This window comes from Somniosus microcephalus, chromosome 10, assembly GCF_052327205.1.
Source record: "Somniosus microcephalus isolate GS21.2 chromosome 10, FLI_Smic_1.0, whole genome shotgun sequence".
Classification (NCBI taxonomy): domain Eukaryota; kingdom Metazoa; phylum Chordata; class Chondrichthyes; order Squaliformes; family Somniosidae; genus Somniosus; species Somniosus microcephalus.
The window spans coordinates 191,006,970-191,022,036 of record NC_140996.1 but is presented as its reverse complement, the minus strand read 5'-3'; the positions used below and the strand labels follow the sequence as shown (position 1 = coordinate 191,022,036).

General features: G+C 42.5%; 1 protein-coding gene across 4 annotated transcripts in view; it reads left to right on the top strand.

Annotated features, from left to right (window-relative positions):
* Positions 1–15,067, top strand: part of LOC147111946 (serine/threonine-protein kinase DCLK1) — a 508,995-nt gene that overhangs the window by 285,362 nt on the left and 208,566 nt on the right. For all 4 annotated transcript variants that reach the window (XR_015079783.1, XM_085999354.1, XM_085999356.1 and 1 more), the window contains one exon: positions 13,820–13,922. Coding sequence is in view for 3 of the 4 variants with exons in the window: in XM_085999354.1 (XP_085855480.1) it covers positions 13,820–13,922 (103 nt within the window). In the remaining variant the exon portion in view is untranslated. The remainder of the gene's footprint in view (positions 1–13,819; positions 13,923–15,067) is intronic.

The window sequence follows — 15,067 nt, the reverse complement described above, 5'->3', positions numbered from 1 at the left end:
GTAGCTGTAAAGGACACTTTGATCCTCCTTCACTAATGTCATTGATGTTCAGCAAATTTCATTATGAAAAAATCACTTCACATGCAAACCTGGTGACGTCATTGTCACCATGGAGATTTCATTCCCACATAGAAGTATGAGGCGCACACTCCATCTCAAATTTGTAAATGGTCTTTTTTTTCAGTCTGTCATATTTGTACAACAGAGTTGTAATTGAAGGAAATATCAATAAATGTGTACGAAGGAAATTTGCTCTTGTAGCTCCACAACAGTGTGATTTAAAGACAGCTTGCTAGAGTTTTTATTCTATTGAATGAAACACCATTTGATCAGTGTTCGTCTGTTCTAGGGCTTGAATCAGCAGTCAGAGCTTTGAAGCTTCAATAAAATAGAGAAGCTTTGTACTTTATATTTATGAGGATGGAACCTTCTCCTGTGTAACACTGAAAAATAATTTTTAAAATGGGGCTGTTATAGAAAAATGCACTTAATTTACACTATCTAAAAATAGTTCAGTGTCAAAATATAATTACTCAGTAACAAGCTATATGTGTAATAACTTCTTCTTATGACTACCTGGAGAGAATTAAGCACTTGCTGCATTACAAGGCTCTGCATAATATTTAGCTGTACTTCCGGTGCTGTGCTGACTAAAACTCAAGTGAATAGGGACAAGCATCTTGTTCTATTATTAACCAGTCAGGCGGCATTAAAAGAAATTTATGCTTTACTGAAGCAATGCTGAGATAAGCATATTTTCTAAACTCATTTGAACCAGTTAGAAAATGTTCTGGAAGACTGGTTATATAACCATAATAACATCACATATAAGTATTAATAAGACTGCAGAAGTTTTGCTTCCTGTTTCTGTTAAATAGGCAATACTAAGCTCTGAAACTTTTAGGATGTGATTAGGGCTCGTGTCTGGAATGGCAAACGGGTGTCACCAGATATAGCTACAGAGGATAGCCTTGATTTTCTAGGAGCCACCCAGAAATTTGATTTTCTAGGTCAAAGAAAGGTGGCATATTGGACTACCTTAAAATGAAGACATCACGGCAGCTCTCGGAAATGAGGATTCACTTGCATAATGCAGTGCTGTTGGTTGCAAATGAGCTGCACATCAAGAGATTAGAATCCTTTCCTGTTGACATAAGTGACAGCATTGAGCAAGCCTCCTTGGACCTTCAAGAATGCTGCCACTCTATAAAGTTACAGTGCCCTGCCATGCTACTGCTGGTTATCTATGGGGAAGAACATGAAATTGCTCTATCTAGCAAACAATGCAACCATAACTTGCTAAATACTTATGTACAAAAGTTCTGCAAAAGGAGTTTAAAGAATTAGGAGACATATTAAAGAACAGGATCTCAAGAGCAATAACCTCAGGATTACTTTGTGTGCCACATGCTTAAATAGGAATAGTAAGATAAGGGAGATAAAAGAGTGACTGGAGAAATGGTGTAGGAGGGAAATTCCTGGGATCAGTTCTGGGATAGGGTGGATGAGCTTGACCTGAACAGGACTGGGGCCAGCCTTCTCAGTGGAAGAGTCATTCAGGATGTGGAGGAAGGTTTGAAGTAGTATGGCAGGGGAGGGATAAAAACAGAGTGAAGAAGCAAATGGGAAAGCAAAGGGGACAAGGGATGTAGGGCAGCTGGAAGAGGAAAAAGTAGAAAAGTGCTGATCAGAAGGAGGGAAATTAAAAAGAGTAACATTGTTAAACAGAGCTAAGTTTGAATTGTATGTAAATGCACAAACTATTCTAAATAAAACTGGTAAACTAGATTATCACATTTCTATGGAGGTATATGCTGGGGCAGTACTGGGAGCTAAACATTTCTGGTTATAAAATATTCAGAAAGGTTAGAGTATTTTACAGCACTCAGATGTAAGGATGCAGAAGTTGGTGCAAAAGCTGAATCTATTTAGTTAGAATTAAGCAATAAGAAGGGAGCTGTTAATCCATTGGATATTTATTATGGACCACTGAATAGTGGAAATGAAATAAAGGATGAGATATGTAAACAAATTAGAGAAAAGTGTAGGATTAGTAAGGTCCTAATAATCTGTGACTTTAATTATCCAAAGGTAGGCTGTTGTAAATGTAGCTGGAAAAGAAGGGAAGGGTTTTTATAATGTGTAGGGGCTGCTTTCTAGATTAGTATAGCTTTAGTCCAACATAGAAGGAGTCAGTGCTGATTCTAGTTCCAAGAAATGAAGTGGGGCAAGTAGGTAATATTAGGGTAAAGGAAACGGACATATAAACATTGCGAAGGAGAGGGAACAGTCAAAGATAAAGGTACGTGATTGGAAAAAAGACTCACAAAATGAAAAGGTAACTCATCCAAATATATTGGTAAGAAAAAAAGACAGCTATGACTGTAGCTAAACAATGGGACATGTTCAAAATGGGAAATGATTAGGATACAAACTAGACAAGTAATGGGGATGCAGGTAAAGCTCGAATTCCTTGGATGAGTAAGGAAAGACAACTTAAAATGTGACTTAAAAAGAGGCATATAACAAATCTAGGACTAATGACACAAAAGGAGATCATGCAGAGTGTAGAAAGTATAAAGGGAAAGCAAAAATATAAGCATAAAAAGCTTAAAAGGGGAAGAACGACTGACAGGTAACAAAGGTAATAGTAAAGGATTTTGTTAACATATAAAAAGTAACAGAATAATTAAGGAAAGGGTTGGGCCAATTAAAGGTGAAAAGGAAATGGAGGATGAAGGAATGGCAGAGATTTGAAATGAGTAACTTTACCATGGTTTTCACAGAACAATGTAATAGTGGGAATGAAAAGGTACATAGGGAGAAGATGGAGAAAGTAGCTAGGATAACTGAAAAAATTGGTGGAACTCAAAGCAGAAAAGCACTGGGTCCTGATGTTATGCATCCTTGAATGTTGAGGGAAGTTAGAGAAGGAATAGCATAGGCTTTGACTGCAATCTTTGAAACAGTCTTGAATATGGAAGTTGTGCCAGAGAACTGGAGGATTGCCAATGTGACACTGCTGTTCAAGAAGGGAGAACGAGATAAACTGGGCAACTATAGACCAGTCAGCACAACGTTAGTAGTGGATAAGTTTCTAGAGACCAAAATTAAAACATGAGAAAGCACTATTAATTAAGGACATCCAGCAAAAAATTGTAAAAAGCTAGTCATGTGTGAAAAAATTTAATAGATTCTTTAACAAAAAAATGGAGCATATTGATAAAGGGACTGCAGCCGATATTTATGTATGGATTTTCAAAAGATCTTTGATAAGGTGCTGTGTAGGAGACTTGTTGATAGTTAAGACACATGGGGGGTTAAATTGGATAACCCCTGAAAACAGGCGCAAGGATCGTGATGCACGATTAACACGTGCCCATTAATCTTACTGCAGGCTGGATGCCAACTTCATGCTGCCTGCTCATTTCCACAATTGCTGCGTGCAGCCAGCAGTATCCATGCTGTTGATTGGCTGCCAACATCTTTAAGAAGCCCAAGTTACTAACGATATTGGGCCCCCTGCTGATGCGTTCAGTCAATCAACAGTATGGTTAGCGCTGGCTGCATGTAGAAATCATTATAATGAGCAGGCAGCATGAAGTTGTCATGCTGCCTGCATCACACTGGACGGGCACGGGTTAATAGCGCATCGTGATCCCCACATCCTGTTTTCGGGGGCTGTCCAATTTAACCCCCATGATGTGGTTTACAAGGAGTGGGGATCAGTTTTTAATATGATTTTATTGTGTTGGTGCATTGGAGCTAAGCAATAGTGAGGAGGGAGGCACCAACCACGGCATCTCTTCAATTTGGGAAGGGTAATTTTGATGGAGTTGCTGTTGAGGCATTGCTCTGGGAGCAAGCTGTCTATTCACCCTCAGCAGCAATGACAGCGGTTTGGCGGTCTCAAAAATAAATTATATAAAAATGCCTTTTTTTAAAATGATTCCTTTCATGGATATAACTAATATGAATGTAAGAATAAAATACATTTAAATATTTACTTGTCTAATTTATAACATGTTTCACTAGAGTAGTATGGACCATTACAGCTGTAAGCAAACTGCTGAAACCAAACATAAGGGCCTAGAAATTGGGTTTTGGCTTAGCCAGGGCTTTAGCGCCGGAAGTTAGTGCTGGCGCTAAGTCCCCTGCGCGCGCCAAAAATTCAGTGGCGCCGCGCCCAAACGGCTGCCGGCGCTACTGAAGGGTCTTAGCGCCTGGAAAAGGGCGCTAACTGCCGTTTCGCGCCGCAATTCCGGCGCTGCGGCACCCGATGCGGTGCGGCAGGCTGGGGAAGTGCAGGCCTCCTCCTTCCGTTAAGGAGGAGCTGCCTGCACCCGGCCGCGGCCCGCGCAAATCTGCTTAAAAATGAGCCCGGCACCTCGGACAAGTGCCGGGCTTGCATCTGTTCCGGGGGGGGGGGGGAGAGAAGTCCGGGGAGGGAGCTGCGGGCAGGCGGCCGGCGGGAAAGCGGCCGGCCGCCGCGGGGCCTTTAATGCGCCGGCGCTAACTGCAGTAAGGCACCTCTGCCAGAACGTTGCTTGCGGCTGCCACGGGCGAGGCGGGCCGCAACTCAATTTCGGAGTTCGGGCGGGTTACCACGGCAACCGGGACGCTGCGCACACCGATGACGTCATCGGTGCCGGCGCAGCGCTACCGGTGCAACGCCGATTTAGGGCCCCAGGGAATTTTTTAACTGGCCATAACTCTGGCGCTAGTCCCTCTAGCGCCTCAAAAGCGGCGCTAAGGCTAGTGAATTTCTAGGCCAAGCAATTTTATTAAAGGAAATACTTCTCAAAATAAACAGGGCATGAGTACAGAAGAGAACTAAAAAAGAAAATAAGAACGGTAAAGAGAGTGTATGAGAATAGATTAACAGGTAACATAAAAGGGAACCCAAAAGTTTTTATAAACATATAAATTGTAATAGGGTAGTCAAAGGAAGGGTGGGGCTGATTTGGGACCAAAAAGATCATCATGTGGAGGCAGAGAGCATGGTTGAAGTACTAAATGAGTACTTTGCATCTGTCTTTACTAAAGAAGAGGATGCTGCCAATGCCATAATAAAGGGGAAGGTAGTAGAGAAATTGGATAGGATAAAAACAGATAAAGAGGAGGTACTTAAAAGGTTGGCAACACTCAGAGTAGAAAAGTCACCTGGTCCGGATGGGATGCATCCGAGGTTACTGAAAGAAGTAAGGCTGAAGGTAGCGGAGGCTCTGGCCACAATCTTCCAATCCTCCTTGGATATTCGAGTGGTGTCAGAGAACTGGAGGATTGCAAATGTTATACCCCCTTCTAAAAAGGGGAGAGGGATAAACCTGGCAACTACAGACAAGGCAGCCTAACGTCGGTGGTGGGGAAATTTTTAGAGACAATATTCTATGATCACGTTGATTGTCATTTGGAAAAATATGGGTTAATAAATGGCAGCCAGCACAGATTTGTTAAAGGCAAATTGTGTTTGACTAAGTTGATTGAGTTCTTTGATGAAGGAACTGAGAGAGTTGATGAAGGTGGTACGGTTGATGTTGTGTTGATAGGGGAGAAATTCATTATAGCCCCGTTTGGGGCACTAAAACTTCGGAAGCGGAAAAATTATCGTCAGGCGCTAATGGTGAAAGGTTCCCGCTTTAAGATGATAATTGAGAAGGACGTAAGTATGATGAAAACCAGGTTAATAGATTGAACAGAAGCTGATTTTGAGGGGCTGAGAATAGAACTTGGGGGGCGGGGGTGGGAAATGAGCAACAATATTGGCAAACAATGATGTAGAACAGCAATGGGAAACATTTAAAACGGTGTTCAACAGAGTGCAGGAAAAATATATTCCGCTAAAAAGAAAGAACAAACTAAACAATAATGAGACTCCATGGATGAATAAAGCCATAAGGGAACAATTGAGGGTAAGGAAAGAGGCATACATTAAGTACATAGACAGCAATGGAAAGCATGATAAGGGAGAATACGAAAAGATTAGGAGAGAAGTCAAAAAAACAATTAGGGAGGCAAAGAGGAACTATGAAATTAAATGATCATGGAACATAAAGCAAAATAGTAAAATATTTTATAGGCACATCAATTAAAAAAGGAAGGTTTGGATGGGAATAGGGCCATTAAGTGATAGACAGGATAATACCACAGGTAACAATAGAGAGATGGCAGAAATATTAAATAATTATTTTGCTTCAATATTTACCAGGGAGATAGAACAGATGGACATGACATTCGATGATGAGATTAGTAATGAGATAAGTAATAGACTTGTTAGCAAAATTGAAGCCCATGAGATTAAAGGGACAGTGGCACCGTTGATACGAAATGAGCTAAGGGACAGAAAGCAGAGAGTAGTCGTGAACGGTTGTTCTTCAGATTGGAGGGAAGTACTCAGTGGTGCCCTCAAGTGGTTGGTATTAGGACCACTGCTCTTTTTGACATATATTCATGACCTGGACTTAGGTATACAGGGCATAATTTCAACTTGGAAATGTAAAACAGTGAGGAGGATAGTAATAGACTTCAGGATGACATAGGCAGACACATGGTAAATGACATTTAATACAGAGAAGTGTGATGTGATGCATTTTGGTAGGAAGGATGAGGATAGACAATATAAACTAAATGGTACAATTTTAAATGTGATAAAGGAACTAAGAGACCTGGGGGTGTACGTACACAAATCTTTGAAGGTGGCAGGACAAGTTGAGAACGCTGTTAAAAAAGCATACGGAATCTTTGGTTTTATAAACAAGGGAGTTAGCTAAATATTTCTAAATCACTGGTTAGGCCTCAGCTGGAGTATTGTGTCCAATTCTGAGCACCACAATTTAGGAAGGATGTCAAGGCCTTAGAGAGGGTGCAGAGGAAATTTACCAGAATGGTACCTGGAATGCGAGACTTCAGTTCTGTGGAGAGACTAGGGAAACTGGGTTGTTCTCCTTCGAGCAGAGAAGGGTAACGGGAGATTTAATAGAGATGTTCAAAATCATGAAGAGTTTTGATAGAGTAAATAAGGAAAAACTGTTTCCAGTGGCAGAAGGGTCAGTAACCAGAGGACACAGATTTCTGGTACTTGGCATAAGAAACAAAGGCAAGATGAGGAGAATCTTTTTTTTTTACTCAGCAAGTTATTGTGATCTGGAATGCACTGCCTGAAAGGGTGGTGGAAGCAGGCACGATGGGCCGAATGGCCTCCTTCTGTGCTGTGTCATTCTATGATTGAAAGATGAGATTCAATGAGGCTAATTAATCAAATTTCACTGAGTAACTTCTGGAGTGTATCCAGTTTGCATTGCAATAAAGTAAGGGAACAGAAGGACTGAACTGTACTAATTACACTATTAAAACTAATGTTGGCAAAGCAGTTTATCCGCTGTTTACATTCTCTTTAAAAAAAAAATTTTTTTTAATCCTCCACAATTACAATTTCAGAAAGAAAAAATTTCTGTTTATGTAGAGCCTTTTATGACCTCATTACATCCCAAAGTGCTTTACAGTCAATGAAGTACTTTTGAACTGTAGTCACTGTTGTAATGTAGGGAAATGCAACAGTCAATGTGGGTACAGCAAGGTCTTAAGACATCGGTTCAAAAAGACAGCACCTCTGACAATGCAGCACTCCCTCAGTACTGTACTGAATCAGACCCGATTTTAACTCCGGGCAAGTTGTAGGCAGTGGGTTGAGTGCGAAACTACCCCGTTACCCCAGGAAATAGAGCTGGGGTATTTAACTCCCGGGCCTCATTTCCCACATAATTTACTGACCTACTCACTTCTGGAGTGCAATTTTCAGTGGGTCAGCCAGATCCTATTTAAAGCGGAAATTCACCTTTTAAAGTGATTTTGCTGTCGGAGGAAGAAACTGATTCAGCATGAATTGCAAGCAAATCCCCAGATTCTCTGAGGCCTCGCTGGGGGTCGTTCTGGAAAAGGGTAGGACGAAGAGAGAAGTTCTCTTTCCAGCCAGCGCCAGGACAATCCCAAATAAACAAGTCCAACAGGCAGGAAGAGAAGTTGCTGAAGTTGTCAGCTGTAGGAGCATCATACCCAGGACCTAGATCCAGTGCAGTAAGCACTTCACTAATCTCACAGGAGTAGTAAGGTTGAGTACAGCTCTTTATTTCTCCATCTCTCTCAATAACACAGGGCAACAGTCCCCCTGGCCTAGCTGGCAGCAGGTCCTTCTGGATCAGGTATTGTAGGTCAGTGCAGCCTCCTCCTGCACTGCTACTCCGAAAAGTAACTCTTGGCCTATAGACACTGGGCTGAGTAAGGCTTTCTCCGAGCAGCTCCCCTCATCTGCTGTCTTCTAACAGGCACAGCTGGTGTTTGTCCTTGTGGTTCAGGCTGCTGTTGCTGCTCCTCTTCCTCCAACGGTTCATCCAACCAAAGAAGTGTAACAAGAACAGCAGCCATGGTAAGCAGTGAGTGCTTAATGAGGGTAGGTAAGGGGAAGAAAACTCAAAGAAGCAAATTGGAAGCACAAAACTGGCTTGGAAATACACAACTCACAATTGCACACAGATCCTAATGACCTAAGTGCCTGAAGGTACCTTTGAATGATCTCCCTGATGAATGATCTCCCATTCATGTCAGTCACTTTGTGAAGCTGAAACTGAGAGTGTTTGCCATGAAGCCAGGCTTCTGGGCAGGGTCCAAATGATGTCATTGGCCCACTATTTGATTTTATTCAAGAGGCACCTTCCTCTTTCCAGCAGGATGCGTTTATGACCTGAGTCATCACAGTAAAAGTGGCGGTTGGTGGCTTTCTGACGGAAATGAGGCAGTAAGTCATTTTGGGCAATTTTAACTGCTCACCCGACCCTTTCCCGCTGGACGGGTTGAGTTAAAATTGTCCCTGAAGTGTCAACTTGGATTACATGCTCCAGTCTCTGGAGTGGGTCTTAAACTCACGGCCTTCTGACTTAGAGACATGAGTGCTACCACTGAGCCAAATTTAAAGTTATTTGCAGATGTATCCTTTAGAGTACATATGAAGATAACTTTAAGATCTAAAACCACTTTCTACTTAAGGGCCCAAAAATTGCCATTAATGTAATGGTGAGGCTAATAGCGCTCGTCGTTATTGAAGTGCAAATGCCACAGCAACTCCAGACGAGGGCAGATGCGTGATTAAATGCTGAAATCGAAAAGTTGTTGTCGGAAATGCGCCACTCCGCCATTAGCTTTGTGAAAATGGCATCTCACTATCCAGCTACCCATTTAAATACATTGAGGGGCATGAAGTTGCTGTACTTGCACTGCAGATATGAAGTAAACTTGCCACAGAATGTTAAGTCAAGCCATTTGAAGTCTAACTACCGCTTTAACAATGTGATGAGTGTTAATTACTGCCAGTCAACCTCTCTGGCACTGAAAATTAACTATTACAAGTGTGGAGTCTCATTCCTTCAGGTTTTAATTGTTGGAGATTTAAAAAAATATTAAAAATGTATTTTTACTTTATAATTGTCTTTTTTTTCCTCCCTGTCTTAATCCAAACTTTCTTTCCCTCTCTTTATTTCTCTTGCTGTACCTGATTTGACATTGAATTCACCATTCTAACTTACATTTCCTTGTTCAGACCTTGCGCAGTTCATTTCACAATCCTTCAGTCTGGTTAAGGAGATACCTAGTTGCTTGGCCTGTTCACTCAGATCCCGGATGCTCTGTAGAGGGCGCCACACCATTTCCATCTCACACTTCCAGCAACTTGCCACGCAAAATATCACAGAAATTAAATGGGCAGATGCCATTCGTTGATCAGTTACAGGAATTTTTGGGCCATTGTTTACATCATGTTACACACAGGATGGTGCAGTGCCACTATAAACTTTAAATAAGAGCATAGCTCTATGGTTAAGTACAATCAATGATAACTTCTTAGAAGAATCATAGAATCATAGATTCATGAATCATACAGCACAGAAGGAGGTCATTTGACCCATCATACTTGTGCCGGCTCTTTGAAAGAGCTATCCAATTAGTATCACTCCCCTGCTCTTTCCCCATAGCCTTGCAATTTTTTCCCTTTCAAGCATATACCAATTCCCTTTTGAAAGTTACTATTGAATCAGCTTCGACCACCCTTTCAAAGGCTGCATTCCAGATCATAACAACTCAAATAGATACCTCCTTGGGTTAGTTTTGATTTTCAGCATTATCCGTTTAAGGGGGCCCTCTGTATTTTACTTCTCATTAGTAAACGAACATGCTGGGGTAATGTCAGTGAAGGGGATATCCTTACTGCATACCTGCTCCATATCTTTGGTGTTAGTAAGATTGGTCTCTTTCATAAAATATAGCCTCGTAGAAACTGGAAAAAAAACCTAGGGTAATTGATCTCAGGCAGGGCAATGGTGTGACATAATTGTCTTAGTTGTCACCAAGCTAAATGAGAGATCCTTCTCCTGATCACGATCCTGTGACCTCTGCTGGAAAGTGTGGATGTCTAGATAGCTGATGAGGGCAGGATCAACTTTAGCTGTGATTCAACCATAGTCGAATGGTCTATCAATATTGAGTCTCTAGGAGTCTTAAGTTCACATCTGAAAATAACGACAAGTTGAGGTATTGGAGAACTGATGGCACCTTCAGGAGGGGAGAGAAGGTCTAGACATTTGGGCTCAGTTCCTAGAAAGCTCAATCTCTCAGACACACAATTTACATACTGCAAATATAATATTTTGCAAAGTACCAACTTCAAAAAAAAAACAGCCATGGAGGTGACCTGTAGATATATAAGGGAAAATTTCTACATGCTGGGCATGCATATTGAGGAAATATGTGAATCTAGCCCATGATTTTTAATGGATGAAAAATCACTGGCTGGGGCTAGACAATTTCCTGATATGCTTCCAGAAGTGTTGAAGTGGAAAATCTCTCATACATTTATCACCAATACAACTACCCCCAAACAAAAACCAAAAAACCACTGCAAATCTGAAAGAAAAACAGAAAATGCTGGAAACAGTCAGCAGGTAAGTCAGTATCTGTGGCGAAAGCAGATGAGTTAACGTTTCAGACATAGACCCTTCGCTAGAACGACCTACCTGTAGTTACCTTTTTTTGAATGTAGGCTTTCAATGCATTAAAACTATGTGTAGTGCCACTGATGGCAAAATAATGAAGTCTCCCTAAGAATGTTGTTTAATAGATTCAGAACAAATCTAGCAGCTCAAAACTGGGCATCCATGAGGTGCTGTGGGCCATCAGCAGCAGTAGAATTGTATTCCACCACAATCTGTAACCTCATGGTCCGGCATATCCCTCACTCTACCATTACCATCAAGCTAGGGGACCAACCCTGGTTCAATAAGGAGTGCAGAAGAGCATGCCAGGAGCAGCACCAGGCATACCTAAAAATGAGGTGCCAACATGGGAGAGTTGCAACACAGGACTACATGCACGCTAAAAAGCGGAAGCAGCATGCTATGGACAGGGCAAACAAATCCCACAATCAACAGATCAGACCAAAGCTTTGCAGTTCTGCCACATCCAGTCGTGAATGGTGGTGAACCATAAAACAAATAACGGGAGGAGGAGGCTCCATGAATATCCCCTTCCTCAATGATGGTGGAGCCCAGCACGTGAGTGCAAAAGACAAGGCTGAAGCGTTTGCAACCATCTTCAGCTGGAAGTGCCGAGTGGAGAAGCCAGTCTTCAGCAAATTCGATTCACTCCACGTGATATCGAGAAACGGCTGAGCACACTGGATACAGCAAAGGCTGTGGGCCCCGACAACATCCCAGCTGTCGTGCTGAAGACTTGTGCTCCAGAACTAGCGATGCCTCTAGCCAGGCTGTTCCCATACAGCTACAACACTGGCATCTATCTGACAATGTGGAAAACTGCCCAGTTTTGTCTGTCCACAAAAAGCAGGACAAATCCAATTATGCCAATTACCGCCCCATCAGTCTACTCTCGATCATCAGCAAAGTGATGGAAGGGGTCATCGACAGTGCTATCAAGCGGCACTTAATCACCAATAACCTGCTCACTGATGCCTAGTTTGGGTTCTGCCAAGACCACTCGGCTCCCGACCTCATTACAGCCTTGGTCCAAACATGGACAAAGGAGCTGAATTCCAGAGGTGAGGTGAGAGTGACTGCCCTTGACATCAAGGCAGCATTTGACCGAGTGTGGCATCAAGGAGCCCTAGTAAAACTGAAATCAATGGGAATCAGGGGGAAAACGCTGCACTGGCTGGAGTCATACCTAGCACAAAGGAAGATGGTTGCGGTAGTTGGAGCTCAATCATCACAGCCCCAGGACATCGCTGCAGGAGTTCCTCAGGGCAGTGTCCTAGGTCCAACCATCATCAGCTGCTTCATCAATGACCTTCCCTCCAACATATGATTAGAAATGGAGATGTTCACTGATGACTGCACAGTGTTCAGTGCCATTCACAACCTCTCACATAATTAAGCAGTCCATGTCTGCATGCAACAAGACCTGGACGACGTTCAGGCTTGGGCTGATAAGTGGCAGTTAACATTTGCGCCATACAAGTGCCAGGCAATGACTATCTCCAACAAGCGAGAGTCTAACCACCGCCCCTTGATAGTCAATGGCATTGCCATCGCCGAATCCCCCACCATCAACATCGTGGGGGTCACCATTAACCAGAAACTTAACTGGACCAGCCACATAGTGCGGCAACAAGAGCAGGTCAGTGGCTGGGTATTCTGCGGCGAGTGTCTCACCTCCTGACTCCCCAAAGCCTTTCCACCATCTGCAAGGCACAAGTAAGGAGTGTGATGGAATACTCTCCACTTGCCTGGATGAGTGCAGCTCCAACAACACTCGAAGCTCAACACCATCCAGGACAAAGCAGCCCGCTTGATTGGCAGCCCATCCACCACCTTAAACATCCACTCCCTCCACCACCAATGTACCATCTACAAGATGCACTGCAGCACCTCGCAAACCCGCGACCTCTACCACCTAAAAGGACAAGGGCAGCAGGTGCATGGGAACACTACCACCTCCAAGTTCCCCTCCATGTCACATACCATCCTGACTTGGAAGTATATTGCCATTCCTTCTTTGTCGCTGGGTCAAAATCCTGGAACTCCCCCCCTAACAGCACTGTGGGAGTAGCTTCAGCACACGGACAGCAGCGGTTCAAGAAGGCGGCTCACCACTACCTTCTCAAGGGCAATTAGGGATGGGCAATAAATGCTGGCCTTGCCAGCTACGCCCACATCCCATGAACGAATAAAAAAAATGTATATTTAGTACAACAGCCACAAGCTTCCTTCGCTGATATATTGAATGTTAAAAATACTGAAAGAATGTACATGTTGGCAGGGGAATATTGTTCATGATAATTAGAAAAAATGTAATAAAAATAAGTCAGTTATAGCTGTTTTGATTGCATTTCATTAAAAAAATAAACACAAAGGCTATCTGGCATAGGCTGGGGACTCAACAGATTGCACACTTATGCTGAGTGGAATCTATGCCTCTTGTTTAGGGATTTGTATTGTCTGTGGTGCTGTAGAGAAACCTAACATTCTGTCTTTCTGAATTTTTGTAGCAGTGATGGTAAAAGACAGGAGTTAGCAACAGAAAGATTGAAATGCACGGAAAATGAAATAAAATCGAGAAACCATTATGGGGTAGATTTTCAATTTGCCACCCAAGCATAAAACTACTGGTGCGGATCAGCCGCCCATTATAGCAACAGCCTGTTTTTCCTTTACATTGAAATCAGTGGGAAGGAAAATTGGGAGGTTTCTATCTGCATATCTGTTGTCTGCACGACTGTGATAGAATCGACCTGACCTATTTATTCATCTCTACTCTACAGGTGATATGCCTTCAGGATTTCTTTGGTGATGATGACATTTTTGTTGCCTGTGGTCCTGAGAAGTTCCGCTATGCACAGGATGACTTCTCACTGGATGAAAATGGTAAGGTTCTTTTGGCATATATACTGAAGCTTTACTAAAATAAACAAAATGTTAGGTTACATTGTCAGAAAAACAGAGCACAAGTCCAAGATTGTGTCAGTAACTGTGCATAATACTCTCAACTGTACCTCCAAAAAACATTACTCATTTAAAGGAATGCAGAAGGGAGAAGGTAGACTGAAAGAACCAGAGTTATTTGTTTAATGGTATTTATTAATGAAATATATAGTTGTTGTTCAATGGCACAATTATTTCTTCACACAAGATACAGCGGCAAATCATTACAGCTAACTGAAAAGTGTAATTTAGTTTTCAAGTCCTAACTCATAAATTGTACTTGAATTCCTTCCTCTTGCCTCCTCTTTTCAAGAACTCTGTGCCAGCTAAGTCTGTTGATGATGTTTTCATCAATATTTATTAAATCCCCATTATTTGAAATATTTTTCATGTCTTGATGCACAATCAGTTTGCCGTGAAACATAAATCATGCTGCTACACTTGAATTTTTCCCCCAATTTTTCCCCACCCCAAAGGTGCTGACTCATTCTGGCACAAAATTTTACAGGAACTGACAGCCCTTTCATATAATCGCCTTGCCCAAGTGACTATTCTTTATGTGTAAGTGTAGATAATGAGGCGATATTACTTTTTGCAACCAAGCCTTGTCCTGCCCTCACCCGATGTCCACTTTCCAGCAGGGGTTAGAGTCATAGAGTTATACAGCACAGAAAGAGGCCCTTCGGCCCATCGCGTCCGCGCCGGCCATCAAGCCCTGTCTAATCTAATCCCATTTTCCAGCATTTGGTCCGTAGCCTTGTATGCTATGGCATTTCAAGTGCTCATCCAAATGCTTCTTGAATGTTGTGAGGGTTCCTGCCTCTACCACCCTTTCAGGCAGTGAGTTCCAGATTCCAACCACCCTCTGGGTGAAAAAGTTTTTCCTCAAATCCCCTCTAAACCTCCTGCCCCTTACCTTGAATCTATGCCCCCTTGTTATTGACCCCTCTACTAAGGGGAAAAGTTCCTTTCTATCTACCCTATCTATGCCCCTCATAATTTTGTACACCTCAATCAGGTCCCCCCTCAGCCTTCTCTGCTCCAAGGAAAACAACCCCAGCCTGTCCAGTCTTTCTTCATAGCTGAAG